The sequence below is a fragment of the Podarcis melisellensis genome (genome assembly GCF_964234715.1).
Source record: "Podarcis melisellensis genome assembly, chromosome: 2".
Taxonomy (NCBI): Eukaryota; Metazoa; Chordata; class Lepidosauria; order Squamata; family Lacertidae; genus Podarcis; species Podarcis melisellensis.
In genome coordinates, this window is record NC_138529.1 from 103,205,900 (window position 1) to 103,232,811 (window position 26,912).

General features: G+C 47.2%; 1 protein-coding gene across 2 annotated transcripts in view; it reads right to left on the reverse strand.

The window, feature by feature from the left end:
* Window positions 1-993: 993 nt before the first annotated feature.
* The window catches only part of LOC309364921 (G-protein coupled receptor 22-like), a 38,649-nt gene continuing 12,730 nt past the window's right edge, over window positions 994-26,912 (reverse strand). Inside the window, exons 2-3 of one of the 2 annotated variants that reach the window (XR_014165902.1) lie at window positions 1,818-3,783; window positions 994-1,785 (exon numbers count right to left, since the gene is read on the reverse strand). Coding sequence is in view for 1 of the 2 variants with exons in the window: in XM_081902935.1 (XP_081759061.1) it covers window positions 2,418-3,710 (1,293 nt within the window). In the remaining variant the exon portion in view is untranslated. The other variant, XM_081902935.1, reaches the window with a different exon arrangement.

Below are 26,912 nucleotides of genomic sequence, written 5' to 3' on the forward strand. Positions count from 1 at the left end.
GGGAAAAAAAAGTCCTTCTAGAGGCTCTCGCCAGCTTCGTGATCTATTCAGCATTTGCCACGTGCCCACACACTTTTGAGGGGCACCTCTCTGCTCCTCCCGCCATCGGGTGCTGATGAGCCAGAGGATTCTGGGCCTATTCTAAGGGAGAGTGTGGGAGAGAACTGACTGCCTAGCAGCTGACCATATGCTCCTCATGCATTTCTGGGAAGCAGCAAGGAGCGGAATTGTAGCTGGTAGACTGAGGGCTTTCTTCTCCTTCCCTCCTGACAACCTTCAACGTAACAGCGGCAAGGAAATGATCTCTTGCGAGTGGCTGGGCAAGTGTGTGCCTGTATCTTGGGCAGTGCTGCAACTTTCGTTAGTGCCTAACAGAAGTAAGCTCCACCAAGTCCAGTGGGACTTGCACCCAGCTCATCTCCCCTAGCACACAAATAGCACCCTTGAACAGCTCTTTCACTGCCTGCTCCATAAAGGCCAATCCCAAGCCTTAGAATCATAGAATCATAGAGTTGGAAGAGACCACAAGGGCCATCGAGTCCAACCCCCTGCCAAGCAGGAAACACCATCAGAGCACTCCTGACATATGGTTGTCAAGCCTCTGCTTAAAGACCTCCAAAGAAGGAGACTCCACCACACTCCTTGGCAGCAAATTCCACTGTCAAACAGCTCTTACTTTCAGGATGTTCTTCCTAATGTTTAGGTGGAATCTTCTTTCTTGGCACCTTCCATTTGGCATACCGTCTCCCCCACTCCCCTCTGTTCCCCCAGAGGCACAGTATGAAAGGGCTGGGTCCAACTCTGCTGTTGATGTATGCCTAGGTCCTCTTTCCAGACCATGTTACTTAGAGCAGTGTTTCCCAACCTTGTGCCTCCAGCTGTTTTTGGACTACAATTCCCATCATCCCTTGCCACTAGTCTTGCTAGTCAGGGATGATGGGAGTTGTAGTTCAAAAACAGCTGGAGGCACAAGGTTGGGAAACACTGACTTAGAGGATACTGGCTGCAAGGAGGGCGGGGCCAGAGCTCGGTACCAGAGCACCTGCTCTGCATGCAGCAAATGCCCAGTTCTAATCCTGATGTATCTCCCAGTATGGCTGGGAATATCCCCTGCCTGAGACCCTGGGCTGCCAGTCAGACAATACTGAGCTAGATGGAACCCAATGGTGTGGGCTTGGCATAAGGCAGCTATTGATGTCTGGCCTCTTTTTAAACGAGACATCCTGGGTTGCTTGGGGCACGTCTACACCTACAGTCCCTGTCCCTCTGATTGGAGCGGTCCATTTCCCTTTCCCCCCCAAAAAGCTGTTGCCGTTTGGTACTGTCGTGAACCTTCAAATCCAGAACTGCAGCTGCACTTAGCATCTGATGCTGGGAGTCAGTGGCCACCAGCGATGGCAGAGGCAAGGAAATCAGCGCCTGCAGTACTGAAGCCTTAAAAAAACCACAAGTAGGTTGTTGGGAAACTGGTCCCAATATGGAAGTGGTGTGTGGGCGCAGAGCCTAACATAAACCTTTGCAGAAAGGTATGTTTGCCAGGCTCCAGCCATTGTACTGGGAGATCTACAACTGTACTTAAACCCACCTCCAAACCGTAGCATGTTCTGGGGACGGCAGGGGCCTGGGATGATGCAACAGAACAGTGTGTCGCTTGCCTAATCTAAGGGGTTCTGGGGAGGAAAGCACAGCAAAACAGTGGGGCCGAGAGCTGCGTGAGGCTCACCCCTTCCCCAAACCCGCATTTTCCCTGCAGCCACAAAAAGCTTTCTTAGACTTCTTCCTCCACTTCCATCAGCGGGCAGAGAACTTGTTCTAGCCTTCCCGGACTTAGCCAGCAATAAAGAGAAACGTGTGTTGGCTGATTAGGCCCCAGGGAAGCTCACTTGCTCACTGCCATGTGGGAACAAGGACCCTATATGCAGGGGACCTCACCCGAGTGGATGTCTTTAGCACAACTCTTGGCACCGATATAAACATTAAATAGGAGTAGTAGTAGTGATCATTATATTGGGTCTCAGTGTGGTGAATTGGCCGGTGCCATGGGTGGGAAGGCTCGAGCCTTCATCTTTTACCTCAGACAGTCGGTTGGTTTCAGCGTTGGCAACGGGAAGGCCTTGCAGGGCCTTTTGTGAGGGATCAGTATCGCACCCTACCCAGAAACCCTTGGGGTTTTGGCAAGGCGCCGATGGCTGACCCTCGCTGCTTCGTTAACACATCGGCTCACCCCCACTTCTCTCATTCGGTGGCTTCGGGCGGAGGGGTTAGCACCAGTGTTGTAGTTTCTGGCGGCCTCTGTGCCTCCCTCCCCTTTCAGTGTTTGGCACTCGCCGCTCACCAGATTGGGTGAGGCGGAAGATTCGTACGCCCACCCCCAAACTCTGCTGAACCTCCATTTTGAGGGCTCGGCCCCCTACGCCTCACTCCTTAGCGGCCTCAGTCAGGCAGCGCTCGGCTCCGTCACTACTCCGCAGCCGGCCCTTGCAGCTTTTGCGGGGCGGCTCCACCCAGGAGTTGTGGATGACGGTGCCGCCGGGCGCAGGGTCCACCTGCAGGGCCGACACCACTCGCTTCTTCAGCTTGCTGCGCAGCACATTCCGGAGCTTCTGGCGGGTGAAGGCGTAGAGGAGCGGGTGGAAGATGGTAGTGCCGTAGGCCATGGCCAGGAAGCAGACGCGCAGCTTGCCCATCAGGGGGCTGGGCCCCAGGCACAGGATCAGCAGGTTGGCGACAGACAGTGGCGCCCAGCACAACAGGAAGGTGGAGATGATGAGCAGGGACATGCGGAAAACCCGCCGCTGGCGCTTCCTCCGGTCACGGTGGCGCTTCACCGCTCGCCGCAGGGCGATGATCACAGAGACCGAGGCTTGCACCCCCATGGGCGGTGGCGTCGGCAGTGCCGGCACGGGCTGAGAGAGCCGCTTGGCTTCCGCTCCGCCGGCCGCCACGCTACCGCTTGGCTCTGCCGATTTCCGCCGCTTCTTCTTCTTGGTCTTGTGGCGCTGGCTGCGCTTGAAGGTGCTGCTGATGCTGATGTTGAGGGCCTGCAGGATCTTGGCGTAGGTCACCAGCATGACGGCCACGGCGGCGAAGAACGTGGGGATCTGGATCGCCAGGTGGTAGGAGGTGCCGAGTTCGGCGTGGAACTCCTCGGGCCCGACGCAGAGCACGGTGCGGTTCTGCCACGTGCTGGCGTGGCCCAGCTCGCCCTCGAGGAAGGGTATGAAGAAGACAGCCAGGGACAGCACCCAGACGCCAGCCAGGAGAAGGATGGCGCGGCCAGGGGTCAGCACACGCTGCGCCGGCCGCACCGAGATGTCGTAGCGGTCCAGGCTGATCACCAGCACGTTGGTGGCCGTGGCTACGCTGCTGAAGGTGATGCACGCCTCGTGGAAGCAGCAGAGCAGTGTGGCGGCCCGGTCGGGGGGCACCAGGACCACCACCATGGTAAGTGGGGCGCACACCACGCATATGAGCACGTCCAGCACGTGCAAGTTCATGGTCACCATGTTGCTGACAGAGTCCACCAGGCCAGCCTGCAGGCAATACAGCACCAAGACGGTCAAGTTGCTGCTGACTCCCAGTACGATTTCCAACATGAGGAAGCCCGTCAGGGAGACCTGGAAGCCCAGCGGGTAGGGCAGTGTCCAGCTGGGGTCAGGGGTCACCCCGTCCGTCGTCTCCAGGATAGTGTCGAACATGGGAGTCTCCATGGCTGAGAGGGCATGGAGGTGTGGGCATAGTCCGTGGAATGAATGGGCTTGGGGTTGCAGGCAGCTCTCTCACCTGTGGGGAGAGAGAGGTACCATCAAGTATCATCAAAGCAGCAAGATGAACCTTTGCACTGACAGCAGCAGCCTGGGACAGTGTTTACACCTGGGGCTAACTAGAACCCTGAGGAGTCTTCCTCACGTCACAAAGTTTGCCATTGGCATCCCATCCATCACCTAGGCCAGCCTTCCCACAGCCTAGTGGGCTGGGGAAGGCTGTGGTTCACTGAGGAGGATGAGAATTGTAGTCCCAATAATATCTGGAGGGCACCCAGTTTCGGAAGGCTGGCCTAGGTGATGGGAAGGTGGAATGAAATAGGCATCCTAGCTTAACCCCAATAGGCAGAATGGGTTTTGTTTTGCTCCCCCCCCCCAACAACAGGGACATCTTACCACAAGGTGAAAGATCTCTGCACCACCACCATGGAGTTAAACAGATATGCAATCTGTGCATTAACTTCACTGAAAATTTCATGCCTTTCCTTTGCCATGCAGTAATCGCTGGCATTCCCCCCCCCCCCAATGGATGAGCTTTCCCTGTCACTCAAGCTCACTATCCAAGTAAGGAACAGTTAAGAGAGCATTGATAAGAGATGCAGAGCCATTGTGTATTCCCCTCACCCCTGAGCAGCTGAAGTTTTCAAAAGCGCTTATCTGTGCATGTATTCTAACACGTCCTCCGTGATCATGAGAGCAAAGATTTCCAGGAATTGAAATTCTGTACGCACCTACCCACCATAATAAACCCCGAAGGGGTACTTGGAAGCAGGCATGAAAGACAGAAAAGACAGTCGCCTGCAGGAAAACGAGTGGATTTGTGGATTCAGAGACATTGAATTGTACAGGGAGGAAATTGTCCGCTATGGGATTCTAGCAGTGACTGAACTTAACATGGGCATTCTCCAAGCCCCCTCCCTTCCAAGCCCCCACAAATCAGGAAAGCATTAGCACAGGTGGAGAAGACTCCAGACTCTGCTTTCCCCAAGAGCTAAATAACTAATCTGCCTCCTGGCCAAACTACACATTTTTAGATATGTAACCCCCAACTGCTGTTCCTTCCAAGGCAGAGGAATGGGCGATTTTCAGTGGTAAAGTGAAGGAGGAAGGCTGTGTTTAACCCTTCCCCACCTGATGATTTCTCCCTGTAAACTGCCCCCCTTCACTTGCTCCAACTCTGGAAGCCAGATGTGTTTGCCTCTGCAAACAGAAGTCAAGAACATCTTATGATGGAGAAAAGCTGCTCACAGCAGGAAAATTGGTGAGAGAAGGGTTAAGCACCCTTTACCTGCCACTTATTTGCTGAAAACCACCTCCCTCTGAAGCTGCTTTTTCCTAGAAGGGTTAATATACATACGTTTGCCCGCTACTATGAGCTTAGCCCCTAGAAAACACAAGGAAAAATAAAAGAAAGAGAAACTGCTGGATAAACTACCTATAGGATGTTACTCGGGGGGGGGGGGAATGATCCACTTCCAGAATGAAATACACAAAATCTGGACACAAACGGATTCATATTTTATTGTAACATATTGTGTGACTATCGACCGGTGCCGTTCCAGAAGGGGGAGGAAAACGAAAAGCACAACACAAGGCAAAAATTAGCACAAACTGAGGGAGATGCCAACCAACACCAGCTCCTTCTGGCAGTTTAGAATGAGCCAGAGCCAAATTATCCCAATCAAAATTCAGCAATTGAGAAAGAAGACTGCGGGGTTTTAATGCCATGTGAGCCTCCATGTAGGTTTTGGACAAAAAGATAGGGTGAAGAAATACATGCAGAGGATAAACAAATACATATAGGATTTTTCCAAGAAGTCGTAACAGGCTAGAGAAGTTTGTATGTAAGAGCGTACCTTTTCTTTGTTTGATATGCCTCAGTCACGCATCTCTAAAATCAACTAGATATGACATTTTGATAGCAAAAAGTTCGTGGAGTTGAATGGCACTGGGTGATACCTCAGGTAAGTTGTACTTGGAAATTAATGGGCCTAACTTCATTAATTTCAGTGGGTCTACCCTACCAACTGTCATTTTTAATTTTGTGGTATTCTTAATTAATTAAATTTATATACCGCCCTATACTCGGAGGTCTCAGGGCGGTTCACGGAATAAAATCAAGATATAAAAACACAAAATACATAATAAAAATAGAAACAACAATCCAATAGCGCCCCGCCCCTGCCAAAACCACATTTTTAAAAGGGCATAGGATGTAAATCAGATCAACCAAAGGCCTGGTTAAAAAGGAATGTTTTTGCTTGGCGCCTAAAGGTGTATAATGAAGGCACCAGGTGAATTTCCCTGGGGAGAGCATTCCACAGATGGGGAGCCACTGCAGAGAAGGCCTGTTCTCGTGTTGCCACCCTCCGGACCTCTTAGGGTCCGGCTAAGTTCATATTGAAAGAGGCGATCCTTGAGGTACTGCGGTCCTGAGCTGCTTCATGCCTGCTTCCAAGTACCCCTTCAGGGATTATTTTACTATTTCTATTGCACTTGTGGCACTTATTTTAGGCCCTTGATAATCTTTGTGGATTGTGGAATATTCCCATGGTGGTTTTTTTTTGTAATTGTTTTTATGTTGCTTAATCTAACCTTAATATAACCTACTGTTTGAAATGCAGACAGGTGGGGGGGTGCAAAGTGAGTAGAAATACACCTGTGAAAGCATATAATGAACGCACTTGCATTTTAGGCTGCGTATAATGGTTGCATAATAGGTGGTGAACCACCTTGCAATTGATTTGTGTGCAAAGGGAGGCCTTGAAATATTGTAAATAATAAATACCAGCAGCCCTGTGATCCCATGTCTGAGCTGAAGCATGGTTTCCTTGGATGAATCTCGGCTGGAACAGACTGGTTATCCAAGAGCAGAAAAGACTTCACCTGAGGAAACCTTGGCATTGCACAGATTTGCTGCAATGGTAGCAGCAGCAGCAGCAGCAGCAGCAGCAGTAGCAGCTCCCCCTCCTCGAAGTCTAATCTGGAATCTATTAATCACATTTTAATTCACAACAGCTAAACGTACGGTATTTCTCGTCTGTAAAGAATGTAACTGACTGCATCTGTATGGTATAGTTGCTTACCAACAAAATGTGCACAAAAAACACACACACGACTGCTTGCTTCACCGATTTTAAGCCTTTGGGGAAACTTTTTGGACTAAGGTTTTAAAACGTTAGAGAAATGAGCCTCTCTCCCAAAATTACGTCCTCTGGTTTGGTCAATAAACAAACCGAAGTCCTCTTATCCTCAAAAGGAGAAATGCAGCCTTGCCTGCTTTAGAACGTAATGCTGGGAAAGTTGTCCCTCTCTCTTGACAATGCTCAGACTCAGGATCACAAAAAAACCCAACTGATGGGCAGGGGATTAAGGGCAGACAAAATGGAGTGCGTCTTCTCACAGCACATAATCAATTCAGGGAATTCACTCCACAAGATGTGACAGCCACTAGGTTAGACTTAAGATGGCTTTAAAAAGTGATAAGGCCATACTAATTGAGGATGTGCCTATCCATGGCTATTTGCTGTGGTGGCCCTTTTGAAGCCCTCATGTGCTGTGATAGGAATTTCATAGAATCATAGAGTTGGAAGAGACCACAAGGGCCATCGAGTCCAACCCCCTGCCAAGCAGGAAACACCATCAGAGCACTCCTGACATATGGTTGTCAAGCCTCTGCTTAAAGACCTCCAAAGGAGGAGACTCCACCACACTCCTTGGCAGCAAATTCCACTGTCGAACAGCTCTTACTGTCAGGAAGTTCTTCCCAATGTTTAGGTGGAATCTTCTTTCTTGTAGTTTGGATCCACTGATCCATTTCGGAGGCAGTATATCAGTATATACTGGAGTATACAGTTGCTGGATATGTGTGTGTGTGTGTGTGTGGTAATTATGCCTTAATTTGAAGGTCTTCTGTTCATCAACATTAAAAAAAAAGTATTTATGTATTTAGAACAGTTGCTGTGTGTGTGTCTGTGTGGAATTATGCCTTAATTCGAAGGTCTTCTGTTCATCAACATAAAAAAATAGAGAACTGTCTTAAGCTTATTACGTGTTTTTGAAGGATTGTGTTATTTTATCGATTTTATGTAAACCACCCTGTGGCTTTTACAAAGGGTGGTTTATAAATCATCTAAATAATAATGATACGAATAGATCGGATAAATATCGCAAAAAGATTTGCATATTAAATCATATATACATGATTAAAAAGGAGGCTGATGTAACTTGCACCCAGTGCTTTCCAGCTTGTACATCATCGGCCTGCTGGCCTTTCCTCACAAACGGCTCTAGGAAAATGCCTCATATTATGTTTCATGGCATAGTTACACCATCATCTTCCTAAGATGAACTACAGCGAAACTTCCATGTTCTGTAATACTGGCGCCCTACGGGTCATAAACAAAAAGCCTTTTAAAGAAGGGAGGACTTGTGAGTCTGGAACAGATCCTTAAGTTGAAAGGGGAGTCAGTAGCCTCATGTCAGAGCTGAACTGCAGCTATCAGTTATATACCGTAAGAACCCATTTTCCACTGGAAAGTACTCTTCCTTTGCAAGTCACCTCCGACTGTTTTACTCCCAACAGTTATGGGACCCCATTAGGGAAAAAGCAGGTGGGTGGGTGGACAGATTCAGAGATAAACGGGTTACGCTCTCTCTTCCCGTCTCACAAAGTGCCCCTTCAGAAGGCTGCTTTATGGTTGAGAAAAGGCCTTCAGGCTAATGTCATATACTGTACAAGGTGAAATCTGAATCCCAGTCTAGTCATGGTTCGTGGTTCCCAAACCAATCTGCCAATCTGGTTTTTATAATACGCTGTCAGTGAACGGATGGAAGGGGAACTAGTGGCAAACCCCACCCCACCCCTTTAAATTGCCACACCAACATAAAAACAGGTTAAACAATTCCAGTTTTGATGAGTTTTCAGAGTAAAGATGGACACAACATTGGAATTATGATGGTGATTGGTTAAATACCCTGAAAACACACTTTCGTTTTAGCATTGTAGAATGCGTTCAGAAAAACAAACTGATTTTGTAAGTTTCTGGCATTTCCAGGGAAACTTTTTCATGGTGGGTTTAACTGGCTAGTGCCTGCAACATCATCAACCTATTCCCCCAGAAATCATTCTTACAGCATTTATGCAGCTGATTTTGAAATATTTGTGAGGGGATGCTTTATTTTGGTAAAGTGAGATGTGAACGTTTGTTTGTTAACTATTTTTAAAAGATGAAACATGCCTTTCTGAAACATGAAAGGCGATACTGGGAGCTGACCCAGCATATGACTTGCAAATATTATGTACACTATAAGGAAACTGAAGCCACAGTGAATAAAACCACAGTGACTTTCTAAAGAGTGTTACACCTGTCTTTTCATTCTAAATTTCTTTCAGCTAGGAAAAGAAAACGTCATCTTTTCTACATAATAGAATGTTAAGAACACCAGGAGACTGCGAGTCACAAAGAACAAGCTGTATGTTACCTTCCCTACAGAGAGAATGAGAGTCTGAAAATGTTCAGTTATATATACCTGGGACTAATTATAAATGGGTTGGGAAACTTCAGAGGAGCCATCAGTGCATCAGAGGAGAAAGCTCTCAATGTTCTACACATTGAAGAAGCTACTAATTAGGCACCACCACTACCCCCCTCTAAAATTAATGCTGGAGCTTATCCAAATCCTTATACTTCAGGGGAGTGGAATCTGAAGACCAAACATGCCAAGCGACCAGGTTAGCTGAAACAAAATCCCCACAGATTAGGCTGCTGTCAGAAGTTCAGCAATCAGCATTCCCTGTATGTCAAAAATGGGGGCAAGAAAGCAGAACGGGGGTATTTTCCTCATTGTTAATGTGACCCACCCGGAACTTGATGATCAAACTGTTAGGATTCTTCCTCCGTGTTTGCAGTCATGGGATTGTTGTCTATCCCATGACGGTGTATGTTTTCATTCCACAGTGTGGGAAGTGACAGAGACAGGATGTTTGTGTTACTGTGTTCCGTGAAGTGGGACTATTGTCCTTTGTCCTTTCTCTCTTTGGTGTCTGGTGAGAAAGAGGAAGGAGCTAAAGCAGAATGCTCCAGGTGTATTACAGTCGTACCTCTGGTTGCGAATGTGATCCGTGCGGGAGGCACGTTCGCAACCCGCAGCGTTCGCAGTCTGAAGTGCCGTGTCTGCGCACGTGCGTGACGCGATTCGGCGCTTCTGCGCATGACGTCATTTTGTGCTTCTGCGCATGTGCCGTAACCCAGAAGTAACCCGTTCCAGTACTTCCGGGTTCGGCACAGTCCACAACCCGAAAACGTGCAACCCACAGTGTTCGTAACCTGAGGTATGACTGTATATGTAAATAAATGTAGATTAGCCAAAATGCTGTGCTACTGAGTTCTGTTACACAAACTGCAAATACTCTACAGGATCCCTAAGTGTGCTGATGATTCTTGGTATCAGTCGCTGTGAAGTTTGGGCTGAAGAAAGCTTTTGAAGCTCCCGACCGAACAGGAGGGAGAGAACATGCCAGTCGGGCATGTGTCTCTGCCAGGGTCCTACACGAGAGTAGGACAATCCTAACACAAACTGCTTGCCAATCCTCACATGATAAAGTTGTTCTGGGTGCTATCTTTCTTTGAGCTTCCACTGCGGTATCTGTGTTAGGGCCTCGTAACTTGAGATACTGCAGCTTTGGAACAGCTTCCATAAAAGTTTTCCACCGAGCCCTCACTCTCTAGCTACATTTAGATAAAAGCCAATCTATTTGTGCAACCTCTTAATATCTAAGGCGGTTACTATTCTCCTGCTGTCGTTTGCTCCAGTTCAGGCATTCTGTTTTAGTAATTGTTTTTATGGTTCAATTGTTCATTGCCTTCTATATATAAACAGAACAAGCCAATTTAAACATCCTCTTCCATTTTATGTTGCGATTCCTTCTTTTAAGAGCCCATGGAAGTGTTCCTGGTACCATCATTTATCACTTATATACAGCATTTTGCCACCTCGATTTGTAAAGTGGTTCGCTATATGTGTATTATCATTCTTTGTTCCCAATTTACAGAGGGGGAACTGGGACGGAAAGTGGTTTCCCAAAGGTCACAAATATGCCTGTGGCAGGGAAGGGACCTGAAATTCCAGTCCGACTCTGCTCATTAGCACACACTGGCTGGCTGGCAGTCCCCAAGGAAGGCAAAAAAGTTGTAGAATCCAATAAAAAGGTCTTTCTGGGCATCTTGATATCAGATTCTCGGCAGATGGCCCCGAAAAGTCATTTTGAAACTCTGCCTCTGAATAGGCTTTTGTTTTTCAGGAATGGATGGATGGATCGATTTATATCCTACATACACATACACAAACACAATCACCTACACTAGCCAATCTAAGAAAATCTGTGAAAAGCAAGTCAGCATACACAGCTTTAAAACTAATCATAAATCAAAATGTTTTCAAGCAGCGCTTAAAAGCGCAGAGAAATTCCCCCTGAGGAGGAAATTCCTGAGGAGGAGGAGGAGAAGAAGAAGAAGAAGAAGAAGAAGAAGAAGAAGAAGAAGAAGAAGAAGAAGAAGAAGAAGAAGCGGCGGCGGAGGAGGAGTTTGGATTTGATATCCCGCCTTTCACTCCCTTTAAGGAGTCTCAAAGCGGCTAACATTCTCCTTTCCCTTCCTCCCCCACAACAAACACTCTGTGAGGTGAGTGGGGCTGAGAGGCTTCAGAGAAGTGTGACTGGCCCAAGGTCACCCAGCAGCTGCATGTGGAGGAGCGGAGACGCAAACCCGGTTCCCCAGATTACAAGACTACCGCTCTTAACCACTACACCACACTGGCTCTCTGAGAGTTGCTGCTGTGGAAAAGGCTTCTCTCTGGTATTCACCAAGTGAGTATGATTTGAAGCAGGTGTGGGAAACCTTTGCTGCTCCAAATGTTGCTGAACTACAACTCCCATGAGCCCCAGCAAGCATGGCCAATGGCCAGGTTTAGTTGTAGCGGGATTTGTAAACCACAACAACACAGGCAAAATACCCAAATACATTTAAAACAAGATTAAATCCCTACGGCCGAGTCAGACCATCCAGCTCAGTATTGGCAGCAGCTCTCCAGGGTTTCAGGCACAGGTGTTTGTAGAAGATTGTGGAATTGTAAAGTTGGAAGGGACCACAAGGATCCGCTAGTCCAACCCCTTGCAGTGCAGGAATCTTTTGCCCAACCTGGGGCTCAAACCCACAACCCTGAAATTAAAGAGTCTCATGCTCTACCAACTGAATGATCCTGGGGCCAGTGTTTCCCCAGCCTTCCTGGGCTTTTATGTATTATTCTTATTGTTGTTTCTATTTTGTATATTGTAAGGTAAAGGACCCCTAGATGGTTAAGTCCAGTCAAACTTGACTATGGGGTGTGGCACTCATCTTACTTTTCAGGCTGAGGGAGCCGGTGTTTGTCTACAGACAGCTTTCCAGGTCATGTGGCCTGCATAACTAAACTGCTTCTGGCACAATGGGACACCGTGGCGAGTGGCAGAGCGCACGGAAATGCTGTTTACCTTCCCATCTCAGGGGTACCTATTTATCTATTTGCACTGGTGTGCTTTCAAACTGCTAGGTTGGCAGGAGCTGGGACAGAGCAACGGGAGCTCACCCCATCGCAGGGATTCAAACCACCAACCTTCCAATCAGCAAGCCCAAGAGGCTCAGTGGTTTAGACCACAGCACCACCCGCTACCTATATTGTAAGATGCTCTGATCACTATTAGTTTGTGTGTGTGGAAAGACACTGAAGAAATTACAGCTTAATGTAACCTAATCTTCCAACAGGCAGCGGTACGAACTATCTCCTCACAATTTAGGGTCCTCAAAGAAGGTTTGTGCTTGTATATTCAGAAAGACCTTCGACCCAGCGGGCTGCATGCTCACTCAGCTCAGTTCTACTAGCAGTCTGGTTTGCCCCAGCTCTTTAAAGCCATGTGGACATGGAACCTCCCCCAGTCTGAGGGCCACATTCTGTTCTGGGCAACCTTCCAAGGGCCACATGGCAGTGGAGGATGGGGCCAGAGGCAAAAGCAGAACAACGAATGTAAAATAAGCCATAGGTCTCTGGTTGGCTGCCTTGCCTTAAGGGAGGAATAAGGCTGGGAGGTTTTACAGAGGCTCAGCATCAAGTTCCATATCATGGGGGAAATGAAAGGGGTCGGTGTGTCTCATGATCCCTGCAGAAATCTGATGAAGGTTCAACATGGCACAAGTATCACGAGAGTTGACACGTTGGCCAAGTGTGAACTGCGCTCACTTGTACCAGCTTTGAGACCCAAATGTAGCTGGTGGCAACCTGATTTGCTGCAGCGGGAAGGAAGATGTCGGACACAGCATATACTAAATATTATGCTGTTTTGCGTGTCTTTATAGCTGCAATGGTTTTATTTGTTTTTATAATTTTATATTCCATTGCTGTATCTTGCCCAGAGACCTTGTGATGAAGGGCAGGTGAGACATCTAATAAATAAACAAGGGGTGGGGTGGGGGGGACATTTCCATCTGTAACGTTCTCTTAAACTGAAGCCTTCAAGATTCCTGGCGTGTGTGTGTCCTGTCACCCCCACCCGCCATGCGCTAGATAATTAAAAACAAAACTAGTGCTAATCAAAACACAATCCACTCATATATACATTTAATCCCCACTGGGCGCCATGCAACTCCCAGTGACTCAAGAAGCAAAACAAGCCAGCAATCAAATCTCGAAAACGCTCAAATCACGAGGCCGCCAATTAAAATGACAACTTCTGAATTATCCGGGGGGGGGGGGGGAGAGATAGAGAGAGAGAGAGAGAGAGAGAGAGAGAGAGAGAGAGAGAGAACGAATCAAAGCTACTGTCAGTTTTGTGTGTTGCAATAAAACGGCACAGAACTGCTACGGTAGAAAATGGCTCTGCTATAGTGAAATATGTGGAATTTAAGGCACGCTCACACCTAGTAATAACTAAGCATGTATAAATGCGGGAGAGTAGTAAGGAGAGAGAACGCCAGGCACAAATCATGTCCTTGAATCTCAGATTATGCTGTCTGATTGCATAAAGGTACCAGAATTCCCCACTGCCCCTTCACTTGCAGGATAGAAAGAAAATTCAGGACTGGGGTGTTATTAAATGGAAAAAAACAATGAGAGGGGAAAGGGTTAACCCCACCTCTCTCCACAACACATATTGGCACAAACAGCCCAGCCTTAAACAAAAGAATAATAATTCAGCTGACCTGACATCTCCAGACCTCACCATTAGTCTGGTCCTGACTGAGCCAGGTATCACACACACACATACCCTTCCTGCAACAATTCGCCCAAAGCACGAAAGAAACTTCCTCAAATAGATGGATTGGGAGAATAATTATTTTTAATGCACAATCCTGGGAGAAAGAAGCAGACAATGAATACAGCATTATCCAACAGCAGGTGCCTGTTACTGAGTCAGAGATGGAAAAGGAACCTTTAAAACTTTAAAAAACCCCAAAAACAAACCACCCATCAGGTCAGGTCCCTGGGGATGGCTGTGTTCCAGGCATCGTGTTGACATATTCCAGAGCAAAAAAAAAAGGAATTTACCCCTTAAATTCCGGGAAGACTTGTCTTCTTTCTCCTGCCAATAAAATGCCTTTGACATTGACCCAGAGGGGGAATATGATTTCCTTGTCATGTAGAACAGGAGAAGGGTGACTAAGCACGCACAGCAAATCACAAATACACCCCAGCGTGCTAACATTTGGAAATGCCACTTGTACAACCACCGGAACCATATAACACCAGTCCTTAAGGATCTACATCGGCTCCCAGTACATTTCGGAGCACGACTCAAAGTCTTGGTGCTGACAATTAAAGCCCTAAACGGCCTCGGGCCAGTATAACCTTAGGGAGCGTCTCCACCCCCATCATTCAGCCCGGACACTGAGGTCCAACTCCGAGGGCCTTCTGGTGGTTCCCTCATTGCGAGAAGTGAAATTACAGGGAACCAGGCAGAGGGCCTTCTCGGTGGTGGTGCCCAGCCTGTGGAACACCCTCCCATCAGATGTCAAGGAAATAAACTACAGTGGTACCTCGGGTTAAGTACTTAATTGATTCCGGAGGTCCGTTCTTAACCTGAAACACCACTTTAGCTAATGGGGCCTCCTGCTGCTGCCGCACCGCCGGAGCACGATTTCTATTCTCATCCTAAAGCAAAGCTCTTAACCTGAGGTAATATTTATGGGTTAGCGGAGTCTGTAACCTGAAGCGTATGTAACCCGAGGTACCACTGTATCTGACATTTAGAAGACATCCGAAGGCAGCCCCATATGGGGAAGTTGTTAATGTTTGATATTTTATTATGTTTTTATATCTGTTGGACGCCACCCAGAGTAGCTGGGATAACCCAGCCAGATGGGTGGGGTACAAATATTATTGTTATTGTTATTATTTGCCTCATGGTTTTTCCTCCCTCCTGCACAGATGGGGGGGGGGGACTCAAAGCCTCTCTGCCTCTCCACCAGCTCACTACCACAACAAACATTCTCCAGCCACAGGATTTGTTAAAGAGCAGATTTTGAGAATGGTGCATATCATACCATATGAGTTTCCTACTCAAAGTCAGATTATTGTCAATGTACTTGAGAAAAGTTCATGAGAATCTCTGCATAGTTTTGTTATTTTTAAGAAAGTTTTAGATAGGGGGTTTCAGGGCCTTGAAGAACTTCTGGTGCTTTTTATTCAGTTGTGGGGAGCCTGTGGCATTCCCGATGTCATTGGACTGCAATTTCCATCTTTCCTGACTGCTGGTCATGCTGACTGGGAAGCCAGGAGTTAAGAGTCCAATGACATTCAGAGTACCACGTTACCCACTCAAAGCTTATGGAATTACAGGCCCAGAGGTAGCTGTGTACATTTAAATCACATTTGAAGCACATTCTTTCACACAAATATTTCTGGGCACTGGAGTTTACCACTCACCAATTTAAAATTCCCAGTAACCCTTAACAAACTACAATGCCCATAATTCTTTGAGGGGTAAATGTGCTTTGAATGTGCTTTTAAATGTATAGTGTGTGTGCATGCAGAACTTCTCTCTACAGTGTGTAGGAATGAACTCCTCAGATATACAGAGTAGAACATGCTGATTAATGGAAACACTTCAAACTGATTAACAGTGCAATCCTAAACTTGGCAAAAGCAGTCTAGTAGGCTCATGAATTGTACTCAAGAGCTTGGCTTGATTCAGTCCTGGAAGAATTCTGCCTCAGCTGTTCCTTTTCCTATTTCTTCCCAGCCTGCCAATTTGTAAAATAGACGTTGGTTCCCCCCTCCCCCTCCTATGGCAGAAGAATTAACCCTGAAGAGGCTGCTCTGAACAGCCCCGCTAATCAATACTGTATCTCCTTTCTAATCTGAGTCTTTTTGCCATTTGTCATTCCCTTCATCTGTTTTTGTTTTATTTAACAACGTGTATATAATGCTTGATTTTAATAAAACTTCAAAGTGATGAACAAAAAAAAAAAAATCCCCATTAAATTTATCAATGTAATATAGTTATTTTAAAATGCTCAAAAACTAATTAAAACCAGCAATAAAGCTATAAAAGCACATGTAACGTCTACTTGTTCTTTGCAATCAATCCATCACTTTCTACTGCCTGAAGACCTGAATCCTGGAAGTAGATGATTGGAGAAAGTAAGCCTATCAGCATTTTATTTAAATTGCATTAGGGGGAAAAAGGACCTGCTGGAACAGGCCAAAGGAAAACAGCCTAATGACCCCGAAGCAGAAGGCACTGTCCCCTGCACAGCTGCTTTGCCTAGGGCTGCTGACAGCTGCTCTTGAGCATCTGGCTGCAATATGAAATATATGCACATCGAGATGGGAGTAGCGGTGGGGAAAGGAAAAACCAAAGAAAAAGGGAGCTGCGTTGCAAAGCATTGCAGGGCAAAGGAACATCCCACATCCATCCCAGAGCACAACTCCAAGCACGGCCGTAGCAACAGAACACAGCCCATGCAGGTGCCTTCTGCAGTGGAGCAATGCCCCCATGGAACTTGCAGCCCCTTAAGCCCACAGCAAAGGATGCAATGGAATCCCACCATAAGGAAGGGGTACCCAGCTTCTGCATATTTTTCTCCACACTCTGATTTCCTCTATGCTGATCTGAACCACAACCCAATTGGAAAGTCTTGTTATTGCCTTATTCACTTGCCAGAACGAGGATCCCGTGGTTACCCCCAGTGCTCTGGCAGATGGCATCACCACTCCTGCTCAGAAAAACTTCCTAGAGCGCTGCTCTCCCCTAGTCTTCCTTTTCCACCACAACACTGGTTATTGGACACAGAAGGCAATTTAAAGCAAAGTCGTTGGCATCCGTCTGTCTTGAGACAACTGAGTGCGTCTCTGGGGTGGATCAAACCGGTGTGTTAGAAGATGTGCAGTGTTTTTAAAGCAGTGGGCGTCCGTGGGAAGCACACTGAGAGCTTATTTACATATACCTACCTTTCCCCCCACTCTTCCTAGGCACAGGCCTGCACTTAAAAGCTGAGTGTCTGAGTGCTCGTTGTTGTTGTTAAACCCTGGAGCTCTCCCTGCAAAAATCCGCTCTTTAGTGCTCAATTGGAACAAATATCAATTTGGGTTTTCTGTGGACTGCTGTTTGCTCCGATTGAGCTTTAAGGAGTGGTTTTTTGTGGGGAAAGTTCTGGAGCAACAGAAAAACGCTCAACTCAGCTTTTAAGTGTGGATGGTGCCTGGAAAAAGTGGAGGAAAGGTAAAGTATAGATAGGCCCTCGTTGCCTTAAACTGAACCTTTACCTCTCCAATGCTAAACTCAAGGGACAATTCTGCATATTTAAAGCAGGATATGGCTATGTATGCTGAGTAACTGCTCTCCATGATGAAGCCTCGTCACTCCCCCATTCCCTACCCCCAGCAGTTTTACACATTAGGAAAAAGCCTTTCATTTCCATTAATAAGGCAAATAATGATTTGGGGGGGATGACGACATTTGTCATGGAATGAAGGTAAAGAGGCCAGGCTGATGGCTGAACCAGCACTTGCTTAGAAGGTATTCATGCTTCTGTTTCAGCTGTGATGCCAGGAAAAAGTTGGGCAGATCACACCATAACTGAATAATTTGCTATTTTTCTTTTATACTGCATACCTTCTTTTCATCCTTCCTCTGCCAATTTGTGGCACTGTCCAGGCCCTGATGAAATGGGAGCCTTACGTAGCCTGACTCAGAAGCCTTCTGCTCATCAACATGTCCCGAAAGGCAGGGCCACTCTGTTTGGCTAACCTTCTTCAGGCTGGGCTCTTTGCTTCATTCAAAGGCTATCTGTTCCGTTTTGGTCCTTGATGCTGTCTGCCTGACGTGCGGAAACTCAACCAGTTCCCCACAATACATAGCAATTGATTCAATGGCAGCCAGTGGGCAATAAGGTCCCAGATTTCCACTGGAAGAATCCCTGCTCATTCTGATAGAGTAGTTATTTGTGTTTTTTTTAATTCACAGCTTTGGCACAGGCTTAGTGTGCAGCCCTGGACTAGAGTCTCTTGCCCTCCAACCAACTGGAAGAAAAGTTGTCCTGCGTGAAGGGTGGATTATGGTCCATTTCCCAGCAGGCCCCAGGTAATCAGTGTAATTAGCACGATGCCCAGCAGTACTGCCTGCAGACAAGAACATAGGAAGCTGTTGTGCTGTATACCAAGTCAGACCAATGCTCCATCTAGCTCAGTACTGTCTACACTGACTGGCAGCAGCTCTCCAGGGCTTCAGGCAGGTTGGTCTCCCAGCCCCTACCTGGAGACGCTGGGGACTGAGCCTGGGAGCGTTTACATGCAAGGCGGATGCTCTATCCAACGAGCTACAGCCTTTCTTCTGCACGCTTCAATAACATTTTATTTCACCTTTCAATAACGGGAAAGAACTGTGGCAGTGTGAAAGCATATGGAACATATGAACTGATGCAGAGAGAAATTGTTAGAAAGCTGGATTTGAAAATGGAACAACATCACAGATGCTCTGCAAACAATGGAGAGGGAAAATAATAATAATAATAATGGCACTGCTGCGAACCTTGGAGTGGCAGGAAGATTAAGATCCTATTCAAAAGATAAAAGCTGCAGGAGAAACCAAGATGCAAGGCATCCCGATTTTGCAATCTGTGTAAAGTGCCCTGCTAGACAAGGGCGAAGGGGCTGCAGGCAGAGCACGACACACTCGGAAGGAATGAGAATGAAATTGCCACACTCTGAAATCGTGCAGATGAGGAAGGTGTTTAACCAGCGCCGTCAGGGGAGAAGGGTGCACTGCTGGAAACTGGAAACCAAACTCAAGAGGATCAAAGCAGATTTGGCTCATAAAATGGCTGCGCAAGGCATAATTTTGATCCAGGTATAATTCTGCAGAAGGCTCCCAAGAAAGCCTGGGGCAAGGGCTGCAAGCTGTGCCAGGCCAACTCCAATAAGGGCTGCTTACCTCCCGGCATTATAAAATCCCAAAGAGGCAGACAGAAATCGCCTTCCCCTGACTGAACACAAAGCTAACGAAACGTGGATTGGTTTTTCCTAAATCTCTAGTGGGGGCTGGGATCAAATCCACCAACAGCCTCCAGTTCTGTGCGATGGTATTATGTAGCTGGGAATGAAGGGAACTGGTGATGCCAACAGAAGGCACAACTGGAGCCCTCAAGCCACAGCTGGGTCCCATCTCTGGGCATCATCGGGGGCGGTGCTAGCACCTTAGCACAAGCTCCTGTCCCTGTGCAAAACTTGCCATTAAAGGGCACTTCTGCACCAAGGGACAGGGGATAGTGAGGAAGGCACCTACTGGTGGAACACTGGGCCTGGGCGACCTGCTGGACTGAGCCCAGGTGGCATGTACTGCATCAGAAGGTAACAGGTAAAGGGACCCCTGATCGTTAGGTCCAGTTGCAGACGACTCTGGGGTTGCTGCGCTCATCTCGCTTTACTGGCCGAGGGAGCCGGCGTACAGCTTCCTGGTCATGTGGCCAGCATGACTCAGCCTGTTATGACGAACCAGAGCAGCGCACGGAAACGCCATTTACCTTCCCGCCTGAGAGGTACCTATTTATCTACTTGCACTTTGACGTGCTTTCAAACTGCTAGGCTAGCAGGAGCAGGGACCGAGCAATGGGGGCTCACCCCGTCGCGGGGATTTGAACCGCCGACTCTCTGATCGGCAGGCCCTAGGCTCTGTGGTTTAGACCACAGCGCCACCCGCGTCCCATATGCATCAGAAGGTAGTTACCACAATAACCAAGCAAAAAAGGCTCTGCATGCCCAGCACTCTCAGATGTGCAGGAGTCAGTGGCAGGCTTTTTAGGATGGGGCAGAAGTGAGGAAGGAATAAGGGCTGCACCCTGGTCTATACAAAGAACCTTATTCCACCGTGGGATTAATGGCCTGAGAGCTAGAGGGCAAAAACAAGAAACCCTGTGGCACCTTAGAAGCTAACAAATGTACTGCAGCATAAGCATTCAGAGGCTACTTTGATAGATAGACGTGGGCATAATCCTTGATTTAATTGACAGCTATGGGCCACCTAATTAACCGGGTAGCGGGGCCATCTAATGAATCCACACCTACATTCACAATTTGCATAATTTCCCTCTTGATGTTTTCATTTTGACATTTGCTGCTATTTAGCAAAGTTCCCATTACTGCAGTCTTGGACTGGCTGCTTGCATAAGATAGCAGTAGCCTGGCCACAGCTATCTACACCATGGTCATCTCTAGAGTGAACTACTGACAATCTACTACTGTATGCAGACCTGCCTTTGAAGACTGCTCAGAAACTTTGGTTACCACAAAACGCAGTTGTCAGGTTACCATGCAGAATAGGCAGCACCAGACTAAAATAGGAGTGTGTACCATCCACTAGATTCAGTTCGGACCATAATTTAGTGCCTTGGGGAAACAGCTCACCTTGCTTTGTAGGCGGTCTGATTTTGTTCTGAGTCTGTTCAAATCCTGTTAGTTTCTCTCCCCCAATCCACCCTTAATTCACTATTTGGATTTTTTTTTTTTTTAAAAAAGGCTTTAACTCCCTCCCCTTTCAGCAGAAGTGGATAAAATTTGCAGGCACACTAGTGCTCCAAAGTGTATAAAGCCTGCCAAATTTCAGACAAATAGGCCCAGGGACTATTGTGCAAGACACCTTTTGGAAGAAAATAAAACACTAAGGGGGAAAAACAACACTTCAATATTTATTTATGGGCAGAATTTATGTATGTATGTATGTATGTATGTATGTATGGGCTGTTTGGAGAGAGTCTCTTCCTTTAAATTCCTAGGAGTTTATCTCAGTGAATACCTTACTTGGAAAAGCAATACAACCTAGGTGGTTAAGAAAGCCCAACAGAGACTCCATCTCCTCAGAGTATTGTGAAAGAATGATGTCAATCAACATTTGGTCATCTCCTTTCTATTGGTCCACAATAGAAAGTGTCCTTTCATACTGCATCACGGTGTGGTACGCTAGTTTGACATCAACTGATAGGAAGTGCCTACAGAGGGTGGTGAATACAACACAAGATATTATGGGCTGTCCTGTGAATCCACTGGATGACATTGCGGAAGAATGTTGCCTCAGGAGAGTGAGGAAAATTCTCAGGGATGATTCACACCCTGGCCGGCACTTTCTTGATCTCCTGCCCTCGGGCAGAAGATATAGAAGCGTGATTAGTCACACCAACAGGGTAAAGAACAGCTTCTATCTGAGGGCTGTTAGGCTGCTGAATGAAAAGATAACAACAGGGCAACTGACTTTTGGGTTTGGTGGGTGTGCGTCAGTAAATGAGGGGAATTAAGACTAAGAGAGCTGAGTGGAGGGGTGCTCGTGTAATCTCACTGTATACAAGTTGTACAAGTGACAATAAAGTATTTCAATTACATAACCTTTCCAGGCAAGGCTGCCACTTTTGAGAGCAGATACTGCCAAATTTCAGATAGATAGTGATTTTCCTGCAAGGGCAGCTTTTACAGTTTTAGGGTGAAAAAGGAATCACTTAAACTTCCCATGTGTTTTGTGCAGAATTAAAATGAAATTTACAGGCATTAGTGAGAAGTGCCCCTCTGGATAAGAAATCTGCCAAACTGCAGTCAAATATCCCCAGGGACTTTTGTGCTAAGTGCCTTTACCATTGATTTTGGGGTGGGAAGAACTAAAAGGGATTTGCTTCCTGGGTAAAACCATTCGCTCTGATCATGAGCTACAGGTCTGTCAGTTGTGAAGGAGCTCTCCACCCATGCTGATGACTTAGAGATGCAAGTTCTGCTCTTGCAAAGATGCTCCTTTCCCCAAAGCATTGGGATTGGAGAGCACTTGCGAAATAAATACACCTGATTACAAGCTATACCAGTCAGGTGCAAAGGAGCACATTCCATCCCCCCTTGCCTCAGTCTGGCATTTTCCTTAAGCTAGAGAAATAACTTTTGGTTTCTGCAAAGCTCACTACCACCACCACTGAACCACCAAGGCACAATGAAGCACTTCAGGGGACCCTGCTTCAACTCATGCAGCTTCATGTAAAGGTAAAGGTAAAGGGACCCCGACCATTAGGTCCAGTCGTGACCGACTCTGGGGTTGCGGCGCTAATCTTGCTTTATTGGCTGAGGGAGCAGGCGTACAGCTTCCGGGTCATGTGGCCAGCATTACTAAGCTGCTTCTGGAGAACCAGAGCAGCGCACAGAAACGCTGTTTACCTTCCTGCTGGAGTGGTACCTATTTATCTACTTGCACTTTGACATGCTTTTGAACTGCTAGGTGAGCAGGCACAGGGACCAAGCAATGGGAGCTCACCCCATTGCAGGCCTTCTGATCGGCAAGTCCTAGGTTCTGTGGTTTAACCCACAGTGCCACCTTCGCACGCAGCTTCATATAGATCAGGGTTTACAACCATGGGTGCCAAGGTGTTTTGGACTACAATTCCCATTAATCCTACTGGTTCTGATAGCTAGGGATGATGGGAGTTGTAGTCCGAAAACAGCGGGAGACCCAAGTTTGGGAAAACCCGATATCAATCCTGCCCCTAAACCCCTTGAAGCACCCTGTCTCAGCTCAAGATTTGTCCAAATCTGATGCACACCCCGACCAGATATACCGAGTTGGTCCACTGGTTTAAGAACAGCTTCATTTGTCCATATTAACTGGGTGGACTACTGGTTTGGCTCAGTGTGGCCATGTCTTAGGCGAGAGCTAGATGGGGAGTGAAAAGCTGTGACTGCAGGATAGTGGCAGTACTATTAGGTAGCTTCATACCTGATGTTTTTTTCCTGACACGACTATTGCTTCCATGAAGGGAAAAAAAGCTTGTGTGTGGACATGTGTACATAGGGAAGCAACCTTGTACAAGATCAGTATTATAAGAATTTTAAGGTCACGTATAAAAAAAATAAATGTTCAAAACTGTATATATAAACCACATGTCTGAAACCCCACAGGAAAGGTCTTGAACAAATTGACCTCAAATATTTCCCTGCAAGGTCAAAGTGGGAAACCTCCCCATTGTCTCTTTCCTCACAAATCCTGTCCTTACAAATCTTAAGGGCACATTCAAGATATGGTGTGAGCCTGTGACCTAGATTCAGGAATTAAGTAGTTATAATAACAAAAGAGTGGCCAAAATCCAGATAATGCAATCAGGTAACTTGCCAGACAGGAGATAAACAATGCACTCAGATTTCTGTTGTAGACCGCCTTTTCTGTGATGTAGGTATGATGTATCTGGGGGGTGGTCTTGGGCTACACCCCTTCTGTGATGTATGTATGGTGTTTCTGGGGTGGTCTTGGACTCCAGGGCGGGCAATTTAAAATGTCTATATGTCAGGGAGCACCCTGTTGCAACAGTTAATAAAGATCAGGCTTACTAGCTGCTTTGCTTCTCAATATTCTCTGGTTGGTCGCTGTTATTTTCTCCTACCGATAGAGAACCTACAAAAGGACTCTGTATGGGCTCTTGGGTACCCCATAAGGAAAAAGGAGCAGTTTTTTTACTTGTATCATCAGGTTATCTGTCTACGTAGCTTAGCGCTGCCTATTCTGGATGGCGGCAGGTGTGCAGGATCTTACAAAACACGGGAGGTCTTTCCCATGACCTGCTAGCTAATCCTCAAAGAAAAAACACACCAACAACTAGAGATGGCAGAGATTGAACCCCAGACTGTAAACAAGCTGAACGAATCCACTACTGAGCTATAGCCTTCCCCCCGTTAACACACATACCTGTGTGCATGTTTCGCTGCACATTACACATAAGGACTTAAGACACTTTCCCCCTTCTACCCGAAGAATATCCACACAGGAAAAAGGTTGACTGTAAAGCAAGCCTCGTTCCCTTCTCCTCCCCCGTCTCCCAGCCACAGACTGCTGCGTTTCAGGATGTTAACTAAGACTCTTGGTGCAAGAAGTCCCTTCTGCACGCTGACTTGTCCTGGGGGCTGCTTCACTGCTGTGAGAACTCTTGTACGGCTGGGGATATTAAAGGCATAAATCTCCACGGAGCTGGCAGGAGGGGACGTGGGCCACAGCCGCTAACAGACCCATCCGTCAACAGTGGCAGCGTGGAAGGTGGGGTGTTTGTGTGTGTCTCGCTCGCGTGACTCATTAGAGAGGTGCTGTAAGATGCTGGGAGTGTCAGGGACAAGGGATGAGTCTCACTCCTCCAAACCCAGAAAGGAGCTATTGTGCAGCTAATATTTTATCGGGATTTTGTTTTTTTTTAATCGGGGGGAAAAGAATGAGTCAGGGGGAGCAGCGCTTTCTTAAGCATCCCAAGAGCAAGGAAAGGTGAGAAACCTTCTGGAATTGATGAGAGGAAATTACATAAGGTCACAAAAGAAAGCAGTGACAGGGGCTGGCCCCTTGGCAGGAGTAGGGCTCTGCCCTAACTATGGGCAAAGCTGAGATTAATGAAAGAGGCCTACAGCCAGGCAGGTAGCGGCTGGCTGAGGGCAGACAGAGGTTGGAGCGCAGAGACCTAATGGACCAGCCTGAACAGAGCCACTGCGTGGGGTTCCTTCTAGACCAGGGGGGCACAGAGCCACCAAAAATTGTTTGGGACAGCAAAACCCGAGAATAAGCATGGAACGTGGGGACCTCTCTCAAGCAGAGTGTGAAGAATCCAGAGACGAAGAGGCAGTCTCTTCCTTATGATCCAGTAAGTTGGGAGATCAAAATGGACTCAAATCCTTGCTCAGCCATGAATTTACAAGATGGCCTTGAGGAAGAAAAGACTCTCACAGCTTGCACTTCCTGCCTGAACAATGCAGAAGGCCACAAGCTGCTAGATGTGACGGATCAGAATCTCATTTTTGAAAAGAAATAAATTATAGCGGCCCAAGGGAGAGGGGAACCAGAATGCACCTGAAGTTCCGGAGAAACCTTTTTGCTCTTCAGTATGGTACCGCTCCGGCGGGAAGGTAAACGGTGTTTCCGCGCGCTGCTCTGGTTCGCCAGAAGCGGCTTAGTCATGCTGGCCACATGACCCGGAAGCTGTATGCCGGCTCCCTCAGCCAATAAAGCGGGATGAGCGCCGCAACCCCAGAGTCGGCTACGACTGGACCTAATGGTCAGGGGTACCTTTATCTTTATTCTCCTTGCTTAAATTATCTCTCTAAAGCTGAAATTTGCTCCATGGGCATAGGAAACATACCTGCATGCATGTCTCTTTAAATAAACACACGTGATCTATCTTGCAGGGCTGTTGTTTTAGGATAACATGTTCTAACCTCTTCTCCTGCTTTCTTTTAACAGCAACAACGAGGTGCAGAAACCAGCAGGCATCATTTTTCACAGTGTGTCTGTCTGCACACCAAGCAACTGTTAACTGCACACTGGCCAGTTGAAAATCTGGTAACCCCCAGATGAGAAAAGGATTGTGAAATAATTTGCATATTTAAAGGATGCAAAAAACCAAATAAGTGGTAGGTGGCGCTGTGGGTTAAAGCCTCAGCGCCTAGGACTTGCCGATTGAAAGGTCGGCGGTTCGAATCCCTGCTGCGGGGTGCGCTCCCGCTGCTCGGTCCCAGCGCCTGCCAACCTAGCAGTTCGAAAGCACCTCCGGGTGCAAGTAGATAAATAGGGACCGCTTACCAGCGGGAAGGTAAACGGCGTTTCCGTGTGCGGCTCTGGCTCGCCAGAGCAGCGATGTCACGCTGGCCATGTGACCTGGAAGTGTCTCCGGACAGCGCTGGCCCCTGGCCTCTTAAGTGAGATGGGCGCACAACCCCAGAGTCTGTCAAGACTGGCCCGTACGGGCAGGGGTACCTTTACCTTTAATGGCTGAGGAGATAAGACCAAACAAACTTGTCTATTACTTTAAAAAGAAAAGAAAAGAAAAAAGGCTGCAACCTTGTTCATATTTAGTAGGGTTTACTCCCAATTATCATCACCATCATCATATATTTATAACATAACAAATAATTTCTATAAAAACAGCCTGGCATCAGCCCTTTAATTAAAAGCAGTCAGTTCCCAAAATCCTGTTGGAACAAAAATAATCTTGACTTGTCGGTGGAAGAACAACATGGAGGGAACCAGTCTAGCTTCACTAGGGAAGGAGTACTGTAGTCTGGGAGTAGCCACTGAGAAGGCCCTGTCCTGCAACCCCACCCTGTAAGGGTGGTGGGACCAAGGGAAGGGCCTCCCCAAAGATCTCAGGCAGGTTTGTATGAGGGAAATATAGTATTTTAAATAGCTTGGACGCAAGCCATGTAGGGCTTTATAAAAAAGTATGCATAGGATTGCAGCCCTGGAAAACCACTGAGACTTTAGAATGGGATTTCCCACAGCCAGGGAGTACAGTCGTACCTCGGCACCAGAACACCTTGGGAGTCGAATGTTCCAGCTCCCGAACAATCGAAAACTGGAAGTGAGTGTTCCAGTTTTCAAACGTTCTTTTGGAAGCCGAACATCTGACAGGGCTTCTGCGGCTTCCAGTTGGCTGCAGGAGCATCCTATCAGAAGCCGTGCTTTTGTTTCTGAGCGTTTCAGAAGTCGAACGGACTTCCAAAATGGATTCTGTTTGACTTCCGAGGTGCGACTGTACTGTACTTTATCAATGCTCTGAGTTCCTCTCCTCTTCTTGTACACTCATCCACATCATGATTTTCTGTTAAGTCCCAGCACTCCCTGCTCCAGCC